At 43.6% G+C, this 21,553-nt stretch overlaps 1 protein-coding gene across 30 annotated transcripts in view; it reads right to left on the bottom strand.

Moving 5' to 3' along the window:
- The window catches only part of MACF1 (microtubule actin crosslinking factor 1), a 328,483-nt gene that overhangs the window by 47,524 nt on the left and 259,406 nt on the right, over positions 1–21,553 (bottom strand). For 29 of the 30 annotated variants that reach the window (XM_027059599.2, XM_053211857.1, XM_027059590.2 and 26 more), the window contains 3 exons: positions 4,410–4,571; positions 4,044–4,214; positions 3,244–3,410 (listed from right to left, as the gene is read on the bottom strand). In XM_027059599.2, coding sequence (XP_026915400.2) covers positions 3,244–3,410; positions 4,044–4,214; positions 4,410–4,571 — 500 coding nt within the window. Of the gene's footprint in view, positions 1–3,243; positions 3,411–4,043; positions 4,215–4,409; positions 4,572–10,920; positions 15,943–21,553 lie in introns of those variants that run through there. The other variant, XM_053211924.1, reaches the window with a different exon arrangement.

Below are 21,553 nucleotides of genomic sequence, written 5' to 3'. Positions count from 1 at the left end.
GCTAATTACAAAGGGGAGAGGAAGCCTGATAGAGAAGAGAAAGAAAAACCACCAAAGAACTGGATTAGCACACAGGTTAATAATAAAAGGCCATAATGATATCTTTGGATGATTAAGAACAGACTAAATGCAACATCATTTAAAAAGGTCTGGGTATATGATGCACTTTAGTTCAACAAACCTTTACTGAACATCCACTTTGTGCCAGGTTCTATGCTGTGTACCCTGGACAAATTTATTTTAATAAAAAATGATTTAGAGGTGCCTGGGTAGCTCAGTTGGTTGAGCATCCAATTCTTGACTTCAGCTCAGGTCATGATCTTGGTGTTGTGGGATAGTGCCCTGCATCAGGCTCTGTGCTGAATGTGGAACCTGCTTAGGATCTCTGTCCCTCTCCCTCTGCCCCTCCCTAACTTGTGTGCACGCTCTAAAAAAAAAAAAAAAAAAAGAAAAAAGAAAACAAATGATTTAAACGTAAAGAATTACCATTTTAATGATCTGGAAATTCAATTATGTTTAAATATAAAGAAAAACATATTTCTAGATACTATTTTAATTTTTTTAAGTTTTATTATTTTTTAACGTTGAAGAATATGAAGCTTTTTTTTTTAAAACAAAGTAAACTCTAGGCTCAAAGTGGGGCTCGAACTCACAACCCCAAGAACAAGAGTCACATGCTCTTCCGACTGAGCCATCCAGGCATCCCTCTTAATGCTACTTTTAAATGTCAGTATAAAGTACAGAATAGTTTGTTTATGCCAGCCTTCAAAATACATCTTCAATTAATACAACTAAAACACATAATCTTAAAGATTATTATTAAACTAGTATATCATTAAAAAAAAACTGGGGGCCCCTGGATGGCTCATTTGGTTGAGCATCTGATTCTTGATATTGGCTCAGGTCACGATCTCATGATCCTGAGTTCAAGCCCCGTGTTGGGCTCTGTGCTCTCTCAAAATAAATAAACTTAAAAAAAAACTTGTCCCTGATTTCTAGGTTTTTCTGACTCATCTCTGGTTTTTTGGAATCTGAGAGTTTGAAAAACAATGTAATAGGATTTAGGGTACCAAAGAGTAAAAATAATTCAGCGGTATAAAAAAATCCAATATTAAAGAATCTAAATAAAAGTCTTTAGGATATCTGGAACAAATGAAGCTTCTCTTGGTATTTCTCTTTAAAATATTGACCCAGAAACTGTGTTAGGTTAGGAGGATGGAGGTGGGCAGAAGGAAAGAGTCATAAAAAGATACATTAGAAACAAATCAGCACTTTAATGAGCTTATGGGGCCTATGAAATAAGTACATAAAATAATGACAATACAAGGTACAAACAAAGAATTACAGCAGTGAAGAGGAAAATGAAGGTATTCCATCCTTGGGGAATAAAAGTTTCATAGAAGAAGATAAACAGCATGCTTTCTCTCTCTTGTGTCACGGAAGACACAACACTATCAGTAAAGACACAGAATTAGGAACTGACAGAAGATACCTAAGTATATAGTATACTTTACCAATAATACGAGGAGGAGGAACGTGGAAACAAATGTAGATTAGGGCCAAATAAATGAAGGCTTCAAATATTGGGTTAAAGAGTTTAGATTTTGTTTTATAGGTAACAGGGAGTCATTAAATTTCTGAGCAAGGCAAAGGGGAAGCCTGAGGGTAAGTGGCCATAGAGTGATGAGTGATTAGTTCATTAGGAAACTACCTCACATTGAGGAGCCCAAGTCACGACCTGAGGCAGGTGAGTAGGAATTAGAGAAATGGATGAATAGAAAAGACACTAGAGAAGTAAAACGGACAGAATTTAGCATCCTGATAGATGTGGGACACAAAGGAGTGGGGGAGAAAGGGTAAAAAATGGGGTTAAGGTTTTAAACCCAGGTAACTGGAAGGCTAATGATACTATTAATGATTACGCCCAGGTAACTGGAAGGCTAATGGTACTATTAATGAAAATGGACAAAGAAATAAAAGCAGTGCTATCTGTAAATAAAAATAAGTGTAATTTAAAAAAAATAAACTGAATTCTTTCATTTTTGTTTCTCCCACAAATATGGGGGACAATACTTTGCAACTCTGATAAGAAATCAGCACACCATGGGCCAGTGTAGAAGAGGGAATTATGACAACTTCTGCTGGCTACCTAGAGAACTGAAAGGCTACAACCATAACTCATCACCTACACTACTCTCATACAGATTTCTAATTGGTGAGCATTTCTTTTTAAAACTGGGGACAGCATAAACTAAAAGACCTTCATGTGACATACTAAGCTGAAGTGATGCTGGGGTATAGCTATGGAGAGAGAAAGCACTTCCTCAGAGGAGAAAGGTATACTGCCTATTTTTGGCCACTTATTGAAGACTGGTCATGCACCTGTCTCTCTTTTTAATATTTTATTTTTATGTTTTTATTTTTTATTAAAAAATTTTTAAAATTTTTTACATTTATTCAGTTTTGAGAGACAGAGACAGAGCACAGTGGGGGAGGGGCAGAGAGAAAAGGAGACATAGAATCCAAAGCAGGCTCCAGGCTCTGAGCTGTCAGCACAGAACCCGACGTGGGGCTCGAACTCACAAACCGTGAGATCATGACCTGAGCCGAAGTCGGACGCTTAACTGACTGAGCCACCCAGGCACCCTTATTTTTATGTTTTTAAAGTAGGCTCCACACGAACGTGAGGCTCGAACCCACGACTTCAAGATCAAGAGTTGTGTGCTCTCCCTACTGAGCCAACTAGGCGCCCCTATTCATGCATCATGTCCATATATTGAACAGAATCACAGACTAGGTCCTGGATGCAAAAACATCTAATATTGGGATAAGCTATCAGAAAAGAAATATGGTAAATTTCAATTCCAAGTATCAAAAGTATTATTTATAAATATGAAGGGGAAAAATCTGTTTCGAAAACTCAGAAAATAACTTGGCTGGATTGTAGGCGTCTGTGTCTGTCGGTTTGGAACCATGATTGTATCACAGCAGAACAGCAACACGGAGCAATGAATCTTCCAGTTCTGAGAAATTCATGGAGTAGCTGAGGCTCATTTCCTGAGAGCTACTGTGATTATGAGGATCATCTCCAAGAACGTATTCCTCCCTCTTCAAGATAAAAGCCATTACACACCTTCCAGAGCTCTCTATGACTCATCCAGGACCTTACAGAGCACTTCAAGTTAAAAACTGGACAAAAAAAACCCTTGTCTGACCCATTCCTCAAAACCCCTTTGCCCTTACCTGGCTGCTGCCTTGTTGAGTAGTCCAGTCCATCTACTTTCAAGACCCTCCAACTGTGTAGTGATTTTCTCTCTATCAGACAGCTCAGCAGACTGGGCTATTCTGCCTCCTTCTGCTTGAAGCATATCTACTGTGGCCTTTCGATCATCAAGGAGCCGCTGTAGCAACTAGTGCACACAGTGTTGAAGGAGAGTGAAAAGTGATAACACAATGTCACTTTGAAATCTGAAATAAGGAAGAAAATACAAGCGAAAGATCCCCAAACCCCCACCCCACCAAATCCTAAACTGAGTTGAATAATGGTAGCTTTTTTTTCATCCAGAGGCAAAAACGTGAGATGCAGCATAGCTCCTAGCACCAGCATAAACTTCACACTCTTACATTTTTAAATAGAGGGGTGACAGTCATTATGCGACTAATAGGGAACTTAGTTTGAATCAGGAGAAAAATGCACTAAAAGGGAAATTAAACCAAGCCAAAAATACAGACAGCACCTTATACATGACACACAACATTATTCAGAATATTGCTGACCCTGAAAACTCCAAATACCTTGTAAGAAAAAGCTGTGCATGAAACAATGGAGTAGAATACACGAATAAATACACCGAACTACTGTTCGGTCCAATGTGTGCCACAGTAAATTGGTAGACTGAAGTAAGATGATGCAAATCAACTTTCACCTTTCTTTTCATGGATTCCTACTAAAACTCCTGAATATACTCCTAAATGAGAAGCCAATGTGTTGTCTGCCACTCCCTACGGCTGTTACAGTTCACTGTCCCAACATTCTCACTTACCTTCTGTTCTTGGATCTGTGCTTTCACCACTTTATACTCGGCAGATGGAGGTTTCTGATTGGCTATGAGCTCCTCAGTGTCTGCCAACCAGCTGAGCAATGGCTCCAAGGCATCTTGAAACTTCCCACAATGCAACAAAGCCTCCTGCAGTTGTGCAATTCTTTGTGCAACCTGTATCACAGATGCAGGGGCTCGTTGTGAGAGAGGAGAGAGCTTTTTAAATGACTACTGACCCCCCTTTCCTAATTATATTTTCCAACTGCTGAATCCGTATTTGCATTCAGGTTGCAGGGAAACCTACAATTGAGATGTGCCTTTCTAAGCCCTCCATTCCCAATGCACTAGAGTTAGCCCCTCGCCACTCGCCTTTTTGTTCAGTGTGTTCCATCGAGCGTTGATCTCTTCCATGTCATGTTCCAAACCCTGCACATCACAGTTTTTTCCGGCACTCTGAATCAACCCCTGGCCGAGTCCATTCACCTGCTGTAGCTTCATCTGAAGAGGATCCACCTGTTCTTTCTGAAACATCTAGATAATTACAAGCCAAAGTTTTAATCTAAAGGTAGCAACCAGACCCTCTATACCACACAGTGACTGGTCATTCTTGGAAGATTTATGATTTAACAGAGGAGGAGCAGGAATAAAAAGAGAAAACAAGCCATTTGTATAGGGAACTATCAAGGAAACATGCGGTTTCATATTTCAGTACATCCTCCTATGGACAATTACAGAGAGTTATGGCACTACTTAGAGGTCTTTAACCCAATGACTCATGGTTGGTTGGTTTCTGCTTGCTTAATTTTTAATGCAAAAAGCTACAGAGGATAGAGAAAAATCAGCCTCAAGATATCATAAAAGTGTGCTATCAATCCTAAAAGAGAAGAGTAATACCAAATGACTAGTATTTAAGATTAAAAATACCTTGGGGAATACCTTTAACTGACCATTGATATATGCAACATTCTTCTCTGACTAGGACTCATAATTCAATTAATTAAAACATATTAATGTTGTGAAAAACACCAACCTCATAGTTTAATCCCCCTGTGGTCACTTAATTCCACTCTGTTTCAGGGCCACAGACCACACACTGCTAATAATCTTGAGACAGTATTCCCGAGATTACAAAGGGAAACGGGCCAGTAATATTGGGAAATGTCCTTACCAACTTCATACTCTGAGATGCAGATATACAGAAAGTATTTTTAAAATTATAATACTGTCTACTCATGTTCACCATTAAACAATGGAATTTTAAAACAATGTGAATAAGTGTAACAAACAATGCATGTTTCTCTCCCCTGCAGTTAATAAGATCCATTATGACTTAGAAAGTTCTAAAAGGAAACAAAGAGAAGATAATACTTTGACACTGTAATGGTATTAAAGAAAAGAATGAAATAAATAATTGTCCCTAAGATCAGATTCTTCTCAATTATCAGAGGATAAAATCAGCCACATTCCACACATTCCCCATAGATCCAATGTGGATTTATTTCTATTTTTTTTCTTCTATAAAATGTTCCTTCAGTTTCAGTGAGATAGGTGAGTCAATTAAAGCGAAAGAATGACAGAAAATGGAAGAGGACAAAAATGTAAAAGAAAGATATAAGTTTGGGTAAGATTAATTTTGACTTATATGAGACTATAGTTCACACTTGAAGCAGGAAACTTATTCTTGAAAGAATGGGTTATGATGGCTGGATAAGCGAGTCACCAGGGAGGAAAAGCCCCAGGGAACACTAAAAAAGGAAGGTTACAAAGGTAATTACCAGTGGGCTTCATTTTATACTATAATTTGATTACACCATATTTTGTTAGGCAACACTACAAGGCGGTTCAGCTAAAAATGACTGTTTCCCCAACAACAGGGTTCCCAGAAAAGGCAAGCGCTAGGATTCCATTTTCTACTAAAGATGTTTTTTCACTGCAGAAAAATCAAAGCAGAGGGGGGAAAAAACAACTCCCATGTTTTAAGTTGCTTGGGTTCAACAAAATGGTGGTTGGTGATAGGGTGTGGGGGTTGGAAAGGCAAAGAAAGCAGAAAACAAAAGGTAAGGAGGGAAGATGTCAAGCCCACACTGAAGAGCCCCCTTTTATCCAGTAAGCAAGTCTTGTCTCATACTGTGGCATTTAAATTCTTTCTGTGCTTTCCTCTGTGCTTTCCAGTATGGTAGCCAGCAGCTACATAATGCTATTTAAAAATTCAGTTCCTCAGCCACACTAGCCACATTTCATGTGGTCAACAGCCATGTGTGGCTAAGTGCCTACTGTACTGGGCAACACAGATAGAGAGTATCTCCATCTTGGCAAGAAGCTCTATTGGACAAGCCATATAAATGACATAGAAAAGTAAAATATATTTAAATAGCTAGTAACCTCTTTCATATAATAGAGTTAATTCTTTTTTAAGGAATTCCATTTACTTTGTCAATGAACATTTCATATAGAAACATCAGGGATTCCTTCCTCCATTTCTCAACCTCCACTCTATGGATTAATTTGAGAGGGAACGGGTGTTTCATCTTTTTCCAGAGTTTTAAAAAATCTATGAGAGTACCTCTAAATAAATACTAAGTATTTATTTTGAACACAAATTAACAGAATGTTAAAGTAAATTTAAAAACAGTTGCTCCCTTCTCTCAACTCCCAAATAAAGCTGTTCTGCAAAATCAGTGCTTTTAGATGCATTAAAATTCCTACTCCTCAGTATTTCAATGGGGCTGTGCCATGTTATTAACCAATCAGAGCTGGCAGATATTTCCCAGAGCAGAACACTAGCAAAAATTACTGCAAGAGTGTAAGACGCAACTGGGACATAAAACAGAAAATTTCCCGAAGAACTTCTTACAACAGTTTTATCTTTGGTAATACCACATTCTCCTAGTTTTTATCCTGCCTGATCTTTTTTTTTTTTTTTTTTTAATTTCCTTTATTCTCTTCCTCCTTTTCTTCTAGAGAGATGTTAGTCTATGGGTGTGGGGATCAGGGAAGGATGTCAGTTCTGGGCTCTCTTCTTGGCAATTCCATCCATTCCCACATCTTTAAATATTAACCATGATGCTTATGGCTAAAATGTGTGTGTGTGTGCCCATCCAAGTACTTTAATACTGGCATATGAATGAAATCACGGTACCTCAAAACTTCTCCCTTTCCTCTCCCCTAAAAACTGTTTTTATCTACGTCAACAATTTACTACTGCCCCCATCTGCTCAGTTGTACAAACTAGAATTGAGAAGCCAACCCTGATAAACACCCCTTTCCTTCTCCCTCCTTCTCAACATAAAAGCCATTATCAGGTCTTGTTGATTCTACATCCAACACACACACACGTATGTATACATATATGTGTATATATATACATACATACATGTGTGTATATACATATACACACACACATATATACATACACACACACACACACACACACACACACACACACACACACACAAATATATATTGTATCCAACCATCTTCAAATCCAGTGACATCTCTCCAGTTCAAGCCATCTGGCCAACTGCAGTAACCTAGCAGGCCTTTCTACTGTCCTTGATCTCCTATAATGCACTCCACATACAGCAACCAGAGTGATTTGTTTTTGAAAACCATTCAGTGTTTTCTATATTTCATGCCAATCGTAAGACAAACTAATAAAATATAAGACAAAATAAATCTGAGATTTATAAACCCCAACGTTGAGAATGTTTACTGTCTGTGCAGACTGGTTTGCTCTATCTTCAAGCTGCGAGTAATGTTTTAAAAATGTAAATGAAATCCTTTCGCTCCCCTACTTAAAATCTCTCAACAGCTTCTCATGGCTTTTAAAGTATAGATCCTTTTGAAAACTTCTTAGTCCCTGCATCATCTGGCCTCTTCCTACCTCCCCAGATTTACTTCAAGGCCCTCTTCCAGAACCCTTGCTTACTGTGGGCTAGCCACTTGGCCTTCTTAGAGTCCTAACATCCCAAAGTCTTCCCAGCTTCCATTTCCTTTACCTGGCATATTTTTCCCTCTGACTCTCTGCCTAAATAATTTCTAGGTATCCTTCAGGTTTCAGTTTTAAAATCCTTTCCCTGACACAATCAAAATGAAACATCCCTATTATGTATTACAGCCTTTATTTTTCATTCAAAACATTTGCTGTGATTTCTAACTACATATTTGTGTCTCTTTTTTTAAAGGTTACCCCCCCCCCCCCCCGGTAATCTCTACACTCAGTATGGGGCTCAAACCCACCATCCCGAGATCAAGAGTCACATGCTCTTCTGACTGAACCAGACAGACAACCCTGTATTTGTGTCTTTTTGCTCAATATTTGCCTCCATTACTGTAGCAGAAGTTCCACAAGGGGAGGGACTATGCCAATTCTATTCACTGCAGGAGCCCCAATACCTGGCACAGAGTAGGTACACAATAAATATTTATCCAGTGAATGAATGAATCCTTGTATAGAAATGGTATTAGGGAAAGCAAACAAATTTAGGAAGGTTCTGCTGATTAGCTGAGCATTCAAACACTGAACTAAGATTGTGAGGCTTCCCAACTTTTGCTGTAAAAGACTTTCTTGGCAATTTTGAATGTTATAGAACCCCTAGTTTTATACCAAAGATTTTTTCTTCCATTGAACCAGTCTCTGGAAATAAAACTAAGGAAGTCTGCAAAAGAGAAAAGGGTTTAAATAACCACAGACTGCTCTCAGTGGGTCTGAATTCCACTATAGGGATAGTAAATAAGTTCTAGCATTTTGCTTCTTCCACCGAACTCTCATTAATGCTATTAGAAAGTTTATATCTATTTTAACCATGTATACATGTGTATATTTGTATATACACATACACACACACAGCGTTTAAACTACATTTCAGGTATGATCACTTACTGAGTTCTAAGTGTTTACGTATTAAAATGACAGGTTCAGTTGCCTCTAGGAACCATTTGGGAAGAAATGAAATCCATACATCTCTCATCTTGGAAAAACTTTTTCTCTCAATAATATTTCACTGGTCAGAAAAATCTGTATGCTCATGTTACCACTATAATATTTGTTTTGTTTCAATAAAAGTTTTCAAAATAGCCTCTCCACATTCTTATTGGTTAATGTCCCAGCTGGGGTGATGGTTTAGATTTCTTTTGTACACAAATGTAGGCATTTGCTTGCTTCCATAAAGTAACCATACTTCAAAGATGGACAACTGTACAGCTGGGCTACCACTGTCCTCCTGTTGTTTGTATCAGGCAGTATTTCATAAATGATTACCCCCCTGGAGCTGGAGGAAATCCTCAGAAATTACCTAGCCCCATTTACTCATTTTGTAGATGAGAATCTGAGACTGATATTAAGGGTTTCTCTGATTTTTTTTCCTTTAGGCAGATTTGATCAGCGCTTTACAAATTTAACACCTGTATTTCATTGATTATTGCTGTAGGCTTTATACAAAAAATATTCTGTTTAATCAAGAATGCCTGTGACTTTGGACAAGTTATTGGGATCCCAGTGTCAATTTCGAATTTAGTAAAACTCAGAAAAGGGAATCAGTCCAACAATCTGAAAGCTTGATGGGATGCTACCTTACAAAATAGGTGGTGAAGCCCAAGGTGGACACCACCACCACTCAGCTAAGCAGGGGATCTGTAGCAAAGTTGGCCACTTGTGGCCCGCAATCAAAATGACTTTTCATCGCTGGTAGCTGCAGATTTAACTGGTGCTCTAGCCGACAAAGCTGCCCTGAAAGGCTCTGCAATGGGGTGGATGTGAGAACCCATCTTTCTTGTAGCATCCACAGATATTCAGATGGATATTCACTCATTCATTCAGTCTGTCACAGTGAATGCCTATTACAAGGCAGGCACGGTTTGGGGCCCTAGGGATGGCATAAAATCAAAACCACCTCTGTCTCTGTACTCAGTAATCCCTGGCTATATTAGATTAGATGAAACTTCCAATTCCTTCATTCCTTACCATTGCCCAAATGACACCAGGGCAGTGAACTGTAGAAAGCTGCCAATCTTAAAAGTCTTTGACTAGGACTGCTCAAGGATGTGAACACTGTTCCGGGTGGTTTCTAACACATTTCCGTTCTCTGACATTAAGAATTGCAGAACCATGGAGCTCAGAATGCAGGAGGACATTCAGCCCACTTCATGGATCAGGAAACAAGAGGTCCAGGAAAAAGCGTGACTTGCTTCAGGACACAAAGTTTGACAAGATAGGTAAGATACCTCTATTTTTCATAAACCTTATTATGCCTTATTCTGGCTTTAAGAAACACACATTTGTATTAAAAAGCTGTTATTCACACATCTAGATACCACCTTCACCCAAACCGTTTTGGTGAATTCTTTCAACTAACCAACACAGCTATGTGGGAGAGAAAGGGGGAAGATATCAACAGTGATTTCCACGGGTTATCAGGTTATCCTCACAGGGTTCTGCCTTAACAAATGCGCAAACTAGAGACTCAGGACATCTAACTAATTTGCCAAGTGGCTAACTATCTCAGGTGTCTCTCCAAAGCCCTCACCCCCACTCCTCCCTCACTGCTCACATCACTTATTAAAGAGCAGCCTCTTGATTTAGGACAGAACATGGTCACTGTAATCTTCAAAAGCAGAATCATCTGTTCCAGCTAATAATCTTTTCCAAAATGCAAACCAACAACTATTGGGCTCAGTTTATAAATACAAATTGTAAAGTTTTTCACCAAATGAAAGTAAGACATATTTTGTGCATAAATGCAACAGAAAGACCAGAATAGTCCAGTGCCCCAAAAAGAACCAAAGAAAGGATTATCTGTGCCCTTTCTAATCACTACCAAGGGAACTTGCACATCTCACTTTACTCCCCAGATCCTTTCCCAACAAAATGAGCAACAATTACCTCATTTGAATTTAATTCATCAGTTGCAGCCAAAGGCACTTTCCCATGCAGCACTGTGCCAGTCACCTCTTTTATTTCAAATCCTGAGGACTCAAGGTCCCCCTTAATCCACATTCTAGCAGGGGAAGCCTCTTCTAGAACAGGAGTTCCTTCTTCTGAGATAGGCACAGAATCAGTGTGGGCAGTATCTCCCAGGAGGGGTGCACCAGCAAGGAACATTTCCTCCATAGCAGGCAGTGCAGTAGCTGGGGCTGCAGGCTCCTCTGGGGTGGGCACTCTATCAGCTGGGGCTGCAGGCTCCTCTGGGGTGGGCACTCTATCAGCTGGGGCTGCAGGCTCCTCTGGGGTGGGCACTCTATCAGCTGGGGCTGCAGGCTCCTCTGGGGTGGGCACTCTATCAGCTGGGGCTGCAGGCTCCTCTGGGGTGGGCACTCTATCAGCTGGGGCTGTAGGCTCCTCTGGGGTGGGCACTCTATCATCTGGGGCTGCAGGCTCCTCTGGGGTGGGCACTCTATCAGTTGGGGCTGCAGGCTCCTCCAGGGTGGGTACTGCAGCAGCTGGGCCTGCAGGCTCCTCCGGGGTGGGCACTCTATCATCTGGGGCTGCAGGCTCCTCCGGGGTGGGCACTGCAGCAGCTGGAGTGGCAGGCTCCTCTGGGGTGGGTACTGCAGCAGCTGGGCCTGCAGGCTCCTCCGGGGTGGGCACTCTATCATCTGGGGCTGCAGGCTCCTCCGGGGTGGGCACTGCAGCAGCTGGAGTGGCAGGCTCCTCTGGGGTGGGCACTGCAGCAGCTGGGGCTGCAGGCTCCTCCAGGGTGGGCACTCTATTAGCTGGGGCTGCAGGCTCCTCCGGGGTGGGTACTGCAGCAGCTGGGGCTGCGGGCGCCTCTGGGGTGGTCACTCTAACAGCAGGGGTGGCAGGCTCCTCCGAGGTGGACACTCGATCAGCTGGGTTAATAGGCTTCTCTGGAGCAGGCACTGCAGAAGCTGGGGTGACAGATCCCTCTGGAATATCATCTCTCGTGGTAGCCACTGCAACGGCTGGGGGAGCAGCCAGGATGTCCTCCTCTGTGGTGGCCACTGAAACAACTGGGACATGTGCCTCTGTGGTGACCACTGAATCACCTGGTGTGTCCACCTGTGGGGCAGGCGCTGCAGCAGCTGAGATGTCTGCCTCTGGGAGGAGCGCTGCAGCATCTAGGGCACCATCTTCTGCAGTGGGCACTGAGGCAGCGGTGACAGGCTTCTGTGGGATGGGTGTCCATCCCTCCAAAACTGGTTCAGTACTACTAACCTTGGTAATTTGCTCCTCTAGAAAGAGATTTAGCAGTGAATCTGAATCTCTCATTTCTGTCTCCCCTCCCTCTGATGATGCCACAGTCAGCTTGGGCTTTGTCTCATTCACAGTTTCCAAGCCATCTCTGCTAGGTCTTGGTCCTTCAACCAGCAGGGGCAGATTCAGACCATCTGACTCTGTGCACTTCCTCTGGAGAGCTTGGAAGATCTGCCCTGTGAAGGTTCTGTGAAAATGTGCTGGGGCTTGGTCCTCCGAAAGCTTGGCTTCATTACCCAGCTCTTGCACCTCACCATCCTCATCCCAAACTTTCTCCTTGGACAATTCATAAGGGTCCACGGTTCCCAAGGAAGCCAGATTGTTACTTTCTTGATTAATAGCTCCTTTTTCACTTTCCAAATGAATCTCATCTGTTCGTAAATCTGAATCATGCAATAACACCTCTACTTCAGATACTGAGGTAACATCTGTTAGTTCATAGCTAAAAGCACAACTGAGGGGGACCCTCTCAACACACTCCTCAAAATTCCCCTCAGTGTGACCGCAGTCTACCTGGGACAGATTGCCATTTTCTTTGGCCAGCTCAGCTACAAAGCCTAGTAAGTCTTCTGGATGAGAAGCCCTATGATCAGAGTTGGGCAATCCTCCTGGGTCCAGCTTTCCCAGAGACCCCAGATCTCCTGGGTTTCTGAACTTATATTCCCCTGCAGTCTTGGGGCTAGAAGGCACTTTGTCATGCTCCTCCTCACTAACAGTGGAAGTGTCTCCCACGGTATCAGAGTGGGCAGTAAGTTCCACAGCATTAGGCACCTGAGAAGAATCCAGGGCATTAAAATATTCACAATCCAACCCAGTATCAGAGTCTTTCACCCTTACATTTAAAAGGCCTATGTGTTCCTCTTCTAAGTCAGTCCCTGGAAAATGACTAATTACAAGTGAATTTTCTGCATCCTGGGATGGGGCCAGCCCTTCAGAAGAGGCTTGCTTCTCCAGTTCAACTAGAGGAGTTACTCCTTCTTCACATAAACACTCTTTTTCAAGTTCAAGAAACATCTGCACTGAATCTGTGTCAGAGAGCTGCTCTGAATCAATAGGACCAACAGTATATTCTAAATCAGAAACAAGACCCTCCAGCCCCTGAGCAGTTCTATTTGTCAGCTCACCTACAGCACTCTCACCTGTGAAAACACAACTGTAATCAAGAGGTGTATCCTTGAGAACAGAAGCCAAATGTTTCTTAGCCGGCTGTAGGCCATCAGAGCAAACCTGACTGAGAGCTAGGTGGTCAAAAGTCCTTATGACAGCAGCTGAACAATCCGCTCCATCCTCTGCCACCGCTACAGTGTTTGCTTGTTCTTTTTCTTCAAAAATATCTGCCAGGCTGTTCTTTTTCTCATCTGCCATTAGAAAAGTCTTTCCTCTCTCTGACAGTTTCTCTTCCTCCCACTCCTCCTCAGCTTCCATCATTATCCATCGCTCATCCTCCTCAAACTTTAGCTCAGACTCTGTTTTCTCTCTCAGGCTGGGAGTTATGAGAAAATGCAATTCTGGATCCAACAGCTCCTCACTCAGGCAAGGGGAAAGAGGTGGCATTTCCACAGTGCAAGCTGTGTCCCCAAGGGGGTGCTGCTTCTCAATGAAGCCTCCCTTAGCTAAACTTTTCATGGCTCTGGGCCAGGTTGCACTTGAGAATCTGTGTTCCTGCATTACATCTGTGTTACCACTTGCTGCTGCAGCTTCTGGTTCTAGAGGCTGGAATTCACGGGGAGAGTGCTCACTGGGCGGCTGCAATCTGAAGTCTTGGCACTCTCCACTTAAGTTTTTCAAATCCTGCACTTCTGGAATATCTATGGATTTGGACACATGTTCCAGAGTCACTGACTCTGACTGAGGTTCCCTGTTGTCCAAATGACCAGAACTTTCTGTCAATGCGGAACTGGATTCCTTCTTCTCTTGCAAGGAAGGATTTGAAGCACCGGCTTCTGAAACCTCACTGAGAGAAGCTTCCATCCTTTCTGCAAATTCTGGGAAATTGGGTGGCATAAAAGACTTCCATGATCTCCTGTTAACATTATCTTTGCGTTCTGCATTTGGTCGCCTTCTGGGTGGAACAGGTGCTGACTTCTGCACATCACTGGTTAACTTTAGTGCATCAAATATTATTCTCTCATCCAGCTTTTTGCCTTCTGGTGCTCTCGATTCAAAAACATTAGATGCTGCTCCTAAGGTACCATTACTGGATATAGTACTTCCTTCCATCTTTTCCATGGTGCTTTTTGAAGTCTGATTAAGCTTTGACCCCTGGTCAATTTGTTCATTTATTCTCATTGTATCATATATAGATCTCTGTGGAACATAACAATCCTCTATATAGCCATCCTCTTCCTCTCCTTTCCCCAGGCAGGTGGGGTTCTGCCTTAAACAGTCTGGCCTGCTGAGTGGCTTACCCATACTTTTTCAATCAAGATGAAACATCAATCTTTTAAAAGTTTTTCACAGGTTACCCAAAAATGCATTCTGCAGAAGTTAAAAATCCTTTTACCAGTTCACAACCCAGGACCACCAACTGGATCTGCCCTCCAAAAAAGCCTACAAGTCCAACTCTGAAACCATTCTGGGAGCTTCTAAGAGGAACAGTTTTTCCCTCACAGGCTAACAGCCTCATAGTTGCAGACAGATAAGCAGTATAATTTAATCAACAAATATAAAATAATTCCTTGTATGGCTTCTCTTGTGTGTGTTTTTAAGAGCACCGCTCTAATTCAGTCAGTAAAAAAAAAAAAAAAAAAAAAAAAATCATTTGATATTGCCCAGTCTTATTCAATACCTAGTTCCACTCACTTCTCACCCAGAGTTAGAAGCTTTATACCGACTGTGTCCCTTAGTAACAATGGCACAGCCTTCCCAGTCTTCAAGTATGGCCCAAGCTCCTAAGAATTCCTTTCATTTTATCCTCAGTTCCAGTCCTGGAGAGTCCAGCTGGTCTGAATTAGCCATTCGTCCTCCCTAGTTCGGGTGTTTGCATTTGAACTGGGCTGGTCGGCGGATATTCCTGCAACTTTAAACACAGGAAGTCCTTCATTCGGGGCCAGCTTGGGGCTTCCTGTCTCCAAAACATCATGGCATTGTTGTGGCTCCCAGAACAGCCCTGCGCTGTGGCCGCAAAACAAGGCGAGTGGAGCCCGGCGCCGGGCCTTTGAAAGGCCGGCAGGCTGCAGCGGCGGCCGAGGGCCAGTCGAAGGGCTCTCTCAGCGCGGCCCGCTCCCCCGCGCCATGCCGCGCGCCCTGAGGGCCAGGGTTGCCTCACCGCAGGCTGGCAGGTGGCTCCGGGCCGCGCCGGCCTCCAGTCCCGCGCTCAGGAAGTTAGTTTGTCCCTCCGGCAGCTGAGTCCCGCGTGCTGTGGGCGCCGCCTCCCCCGCCGCCGCCAGTCCCCGGCCCGCAGCCGCCGCGCCGTGGGCTGCATGTCAAGCAGCCGCCTCTATTCTCCGCCACCGCCGGCCCCGCGGCCCCGCCGTTCTCCCCGCCCGCAGCTGTCACGGTCCCGGCATGCAAAACTTCTGGCTGGGAACAAAAGGCTCCGCTCGGGCCGGGCGGGGGCGAGCCCTCCTCCCCCTCGCCGCGCGGCCCGCTCACCCGCCGCTCGCTGCAAGTGCTGGGCTGGCGAGCGGCTCTCCTCCCCCTTCCCCGCGCCGCCGCGCCGCGCCGCCCCGCCCGGGCAGCCCCCCTGGAAGCCCGGGAGCGCGACGCGGAGAGCCAAGGGGAGGAGGGCGGAGGCGGAGCCGCGGCGGGGGCAGGGAAAAGGAGCGACCCGAGCGGAGGAGGAGGGTGCGGCGGCGGGGGCGGGGCTTCCGCGCGGTTCAGGGCCTGGGAGCCCCGGCGCCAGCCGCTCGGCTCACCAAGCCCACGCCCACCGCGCCCCAGGGCCCGAGGGAGAGCCCCGCCCCCCTGAGAGGGCGAGAGGAGGGGGGCGGCACCCGCGCGAGGCTCGGCGGCGCAGCGCAAATCCCCTGACAAAGGAAAGCCCCGCCCTCCACCCGCTGGCCCGACCCCCCCTGCCACCCCCGCCGCGTCCGGACCCGCCGGGCTCCGAGCCCAGCCCAAGGGCGAGCGAACCTAGAAGGGACGCCCCGCCTCCCCCAGCCAGCGGGTTCTGGCAGGGGCCACTCGGGGCCCCATCTGCCCGCGGGGTCGTGCCGGCTGCGGCGGGCGGCACGCATCGCTCTCGGCTCCAGCTCTATCACCAAAGACTGTCCTAGTCCCTCCAATGTCACCTTTAGCGCGCCCCTGCAGGGCCCAACAACACCTTAAACCCGGCACTTTCTGGGTGTCCGAACGTATTCTCTTAGGCCCAGAGGCCAAGTTATTGGCTGAACTCTAGGCACCTTCTCTTTCCTTCTCCTGTACATCAGGTCTTGGTCCATCCTCCCACCAGAATTTATCTGCCCGCAGACATGAGAGGTGGCAAAGACTGAGGAAGGAGGGCAGAGGTGGGGCGGTGGAGATGCCGGCAGCAGAGACCCACGCCCTAACACCTGGGCTCCTTTATTGCGGCGCACATCCAAGGAAACCTGAGCCTCCCTGGGGCCAGCTCAAAGGCATGCGTCTGTATTTCAAGTCTCAAAACGGAAAATACGAGAGAAAGGTGGCCCACAATCCTGTCCACAGCTTTTTGGCTTTTACAAAAGCCATCTGATCACCTGGTGACTGTTAAACCAGTTAAGTACAAAGGGCAACCCAGGAAACTGTCCAACAGAGACAGCTGCATTTCTCAAGGAGTACAATACTCTGCTCCCTTTGTGATGGTCATTTTCTTATTTTATGAAGGAAAAACAACAAAGTCTATTAAAATTTCTGAATCTCTGCTGAACCATGTGGTCAATATAGATGGTAAAACTTATGGAAAAGTTATTTCTATCCTTTACACAAACAATGAGTGAAGCCAATAGTTGGCATGTGGAGATCTGGCAGTGAAACCCTGAGCTGAGCCTTAGGCTTAACTCGGAGCCAGAGAGGTCCTTGGCAAAAATGAGGTGTGGGCTGAAGCCTGTGATCAGAATTAAGCAACTAAAGGGGCGCCTGCCTGGCTCAGTCGGTAGAGTAGTCATGCGGCTCTTGATCTCAGGGTCGTGAGTTCAAGCCTTACGTTGGGAGTGAGGCTACTTAAAAAAAAAAAAAAAATTAAGCAACTAAAATAGACCGTTCACTGGCAAAATGTGTTACACTTCATTTCTCACTTTAAAAGAGGCTGCTGATCAATTCTGCCCTCTCAAATCCAAAAGACTATCTCCCTATCTGTAAACTGTAGACTAGATTGTGTCTTGATAGCCTAACCTTTTCTTTAGTTTTAAAAGTTTTAAAGAAGCTGCCCTAGAATCCTGAGTCTTCCTGGTCCTATACTACAAGACACTAGAAACCTTGTCCTCTTTCTACAAACAGTAGAAAGAACCAAGAATGGATGGCCTAGAGAAGGTTCCAGGCAATATGATCAGTGTGAAATATCTGAGGGCTGGGATGTGGGAGGAAGGAGGCTTGTTTTGGATGTCTCCTTAAATTGGCACACTAAGATCCAAGGGCAGGTTTTGAACCAACAGAAAGCTTTCTCACAGCTATTCAAAGAATAGAGTGTCTGCTAAAGTGAGGACTTTCCTGACCCTGGAGGTATTTGAGCAGAAATTCAAGCAATCACTTGGCAAGGATTTAGGGAAACAGATTTACAAATCCTCTATCAGTTTGTTCAGGATGAATTTTAAGGTCCTTTCTAATTATGACACACTGTGATTCTAAGGTTTGATCAGCTTACAGATCTGGTACTTAACATTTCAGGGAATCTGGGTCTTAATTTTTCTGTTAATTATTCAGTACAACTGGAAAAACCCAGGGAAGGCAAGATCAGTTTCACTAGCAAGTCTCCCTGGCCAAATACACTCACTTAAGTGTTCAGATATCGTAACAGACTGTTTAGTGTGCCAGGGCCCCTCTGGTTGGAAGAATCTGAGGAATTCTGGCTCTCAACTAGGGTGGGTGGTTATTCCATTATAAAGAATGATCTTGATGTGGAATCACAAACTTCATGGCCAGAAATTCCTTTCCTGTTTCCTCACCAAGTCAGGTGCCAACCAATTCAGTCTTTACTAAATCCCCTCCCCCCCCCCCACACCTATCTATCTACCTTATTCTCATTATTCTCATCAAATGCTCCATGTTATAATATAAATAAGCAGAGCATTTTAACAACTATGAAGTTCAAATTTAAGGTATTTATTGGCTTAAGTTATACCCTCTGACTAAAGTGTTAGAGATTATTATAAATTTCCCCAAAGTTCAAACACACTCTTATAGAAAGGATTACATAAAATTGTCCAATTATCTCCCCAACTACAAAAAAAAAAAAAAAAAAAAAAAAAAAAAAAGACGCCAGAGAGTGCTATCTGAGTGCTTTGCTCCTTTTTTTATCATCAGCATGTGTTTAGGAAGAAATCAAGACAAGGAAGCACAGGGCTCTTTCTTCCATGTCTTATTTTTTTTTATCTGTTCATGAGTTTCTCTTTAGTTTTGGTATGTGGAACTCTGCCAATAGCCATCTCAGTGACTGAAATAAATACCTGATATAGCTTTCAGCCTCTTGTTACCCTGATAGCTCCAACAAAAAAAGCATCTGTTCATTTCACTTGCTGTGTGTAAACTTTTTAAAAGACAAGAACAGAGAGCTCCAGAGAACGTCTTTGGATGCTTCCCCTACTCCTGTAACCACAAATATATGTGCTGAAGCCAAATTTCAAATTAGTTTCCAGTTAGTTGATTACAGAGTTCAAAGAATTCTCTACTTATTTTGAAATTCCTAAGAACGAAATTTGGTATCAGGTTTTCTTTCAGTGAACTTAGAAGAAAGAACAATCCTGGCCCTTCCTGCTGTCTTCCTAATTAAAGACAGCTGGGTGGAGTCTCCTCACACCCTAACACTGCTCTCTTTCCAAGTTTTGAACCTTGCATTTTGCCTTTGCTCTAGTCTTTTTTTTCTTTTTTTGAGAGAGAGAGAGAGAGAGAGGGAGAGAGAGGAAAGAGGGCGAGCTGGGGAGAGGGGCAGAGAGGTAGACAGAGAGAATCCTAAGCAGACTTCATGCTCAACACGGAGCCCGATGTGGGGCTCAATCCTGGGATCATGACCTGAGCCAAAATCAGGAAGGAGTCAGTCGCTCAACGGACTGAACCACCCTGGTAGCCCACCTTTGCTCCACTCTTAAACTACCAGCCTCCTAGGACAATCTGGAGACCCAGATCCATACTTCCTCAGATTCTTCAGTGCCTTTTCATATGCCTCTCTCTCTCAGAGGATTAGTTCTGATTAGAGGAGGATACAGAAGGCTGGTTACATCTTGCACATTTTAAATCTACAAAATGCCTTTCATCTTAGGCTCACTAGACTTTACAAGCATTTATTTAGTGGCAAGTGGAAACTCCACAGTATTAGTCTGTACCTGTTGGGCATCAGTAACTACCATTCTAAGGTGTTTTTATAATACAAAGATGGCTACAGAGTGGCTCATTAAGCAATAAAGCATGATGTGAAGCTTGTTTTAAATGGGATACTAAGGATTTTGAGGCTCTGTGAGCTCGCATGTATTGCCAAACCCATGAGAAAACTTTCCACACACTCTGCAGGAACTCTCATGACCCTGGTAAGCTCTTTCCTGCTTGCAGACTTCCCAAAAGACAGTGTATCAATCTCTCTTTTAGCCACTCATCGAGGTAGTAATGACAAAAGCATGGGGCTCTGCAAGTTAGAAAAGACCAGACAGAAGTGTGGAGGAAAGGAAGGCAGGGGGAATCAGGTAAAGCTTTATGGAGAGAATCACATTTACTCACTAGGATGTGAATGTGCAGAGATTGTGAAGACAAGATTTCTAAGTGAAAGCCTAGAGGCAGGGACCCCAAAAGAAGCAAACTCACGGTAAGCATGGCTTAAGTACAGGGTGTATGAAAGGGAAAAATGAGAGGTAAGAGTGGTAAGTAGCTCAAGGCCAGTTCAGCAAGGCTCCTGAATGCCAAGCATGGATTTATGCTTTATTCAGAAAACATTTATGACATTGAGATTTACTTATGTAAACTTATCAGGGGATCATGAAAGTTACCGAGTGGTGTGTGGAAAGTTTCCTAAGAATTTTGGACTGGGTGCTCATTAAAATGCCATTTAATAACTTAATATTATCTCATTTTAAAAATACAAATTCTTAATTTTTTATAAATGAAACTTGAGGTGGTAAACTTACTTGTCCAAAGTAGCATAGTATTGAATACCTGGGCACTTAAGATTTGAGCTTGTAGCTGATGATACTGCATTGGTCTATGTGCAGAATAAACTGTAGATACAGGAGATTGAAGGTAGAGCCATCAGGAGGGCTTTATAGTTTAGTCTAGAGGTAACAAAGGTCTGAACTTGTGAAAATGAGGAAGGGAGCTGTGAAAGAAATCACAGAGGCAGAATATTTGAACTTCACAACTGACCATATAGAAGGTAGAGGTTAAGGGGAAAATAAACATAAGATAATGCCGTAGCACTACTCTTAAATTACTGAGGGCATAATAGTCCTATAAAACAAAGCAGAGAGGAAGAAACTATTTGAAGAAGTTAACATTCAATTTAGGGTACATTGAATGTGAAGTACTCAAAGGCAACCTATGTGGAGGTATCCAGAAAGGCCCTTCACACAAAAAATTGAGGTTTGGGGATAGAGATACAGATCTGGAAGCTTTCTCCCACAGATGAGTGAGGGGGTGCACATCTAGGGGTTAACAGTGTAGAAAAAGGGAAGAGGGTAGATGACAGAATTTTAAGAACCACATATTTGGGAAGTACAAGGACAAACTAAAAAAGAAAGCAGAATGGCAGCTAGAGAAGAGAATGGAGAGAGTACAATGTCAGGAAAGAAAAGAAGCTATGATGTTAAATGCCGCATAACAGAGGAGGAGGATGAGTTAGACTTGGCAACTAGGACATCAGCGATTACTTCTAAGCGAACAGTTTCAGTGCTGTGATGGGGGCTGGATCACATTAGGGGATTAAGGATAAGCAGTGATGAGAAAGTATTCATCCTCCCTTCTTCTTGAGACTGTTCTTTTGGCTTCCATGGCACTGTGCTATTCTGATGCTGTCTTTTTAGGCAGTACTTCTTTGTCCCTTGGGTTTCTCATCTGCCCTCTTAAGGCAAGTAATTTCATAAGATGTATCCTTGATTCTTCTTTACTTGTTCAGTATTTACAGGCATCTACTATGTGCTCTAAATTATGCCAGGCACTAAAGGAGAGAGTGATGAGGAAGATGTGGTCAGGAGCCTACATTCCA

The sequence above is a fragment of the Acinonyx jubatus genome, chromosome C1, assembly GCF_027475565.1.
Source record: "Acinonyx jubatus isolate Ajub_Pintada_27869175 chromosome C1, VMU_Ajub_asm_v1.0, whole genome shotgun sequence".
Taxonomy (NCBI): Eukaryota; Metazoa; Chordata; class Mammalia; order Carnivora; family Felidae; genus Acinonyx; species Acinonyx jubatus.
This window is presented reverse-complemented; position numbering and strand designations above follow the sequence as displayed.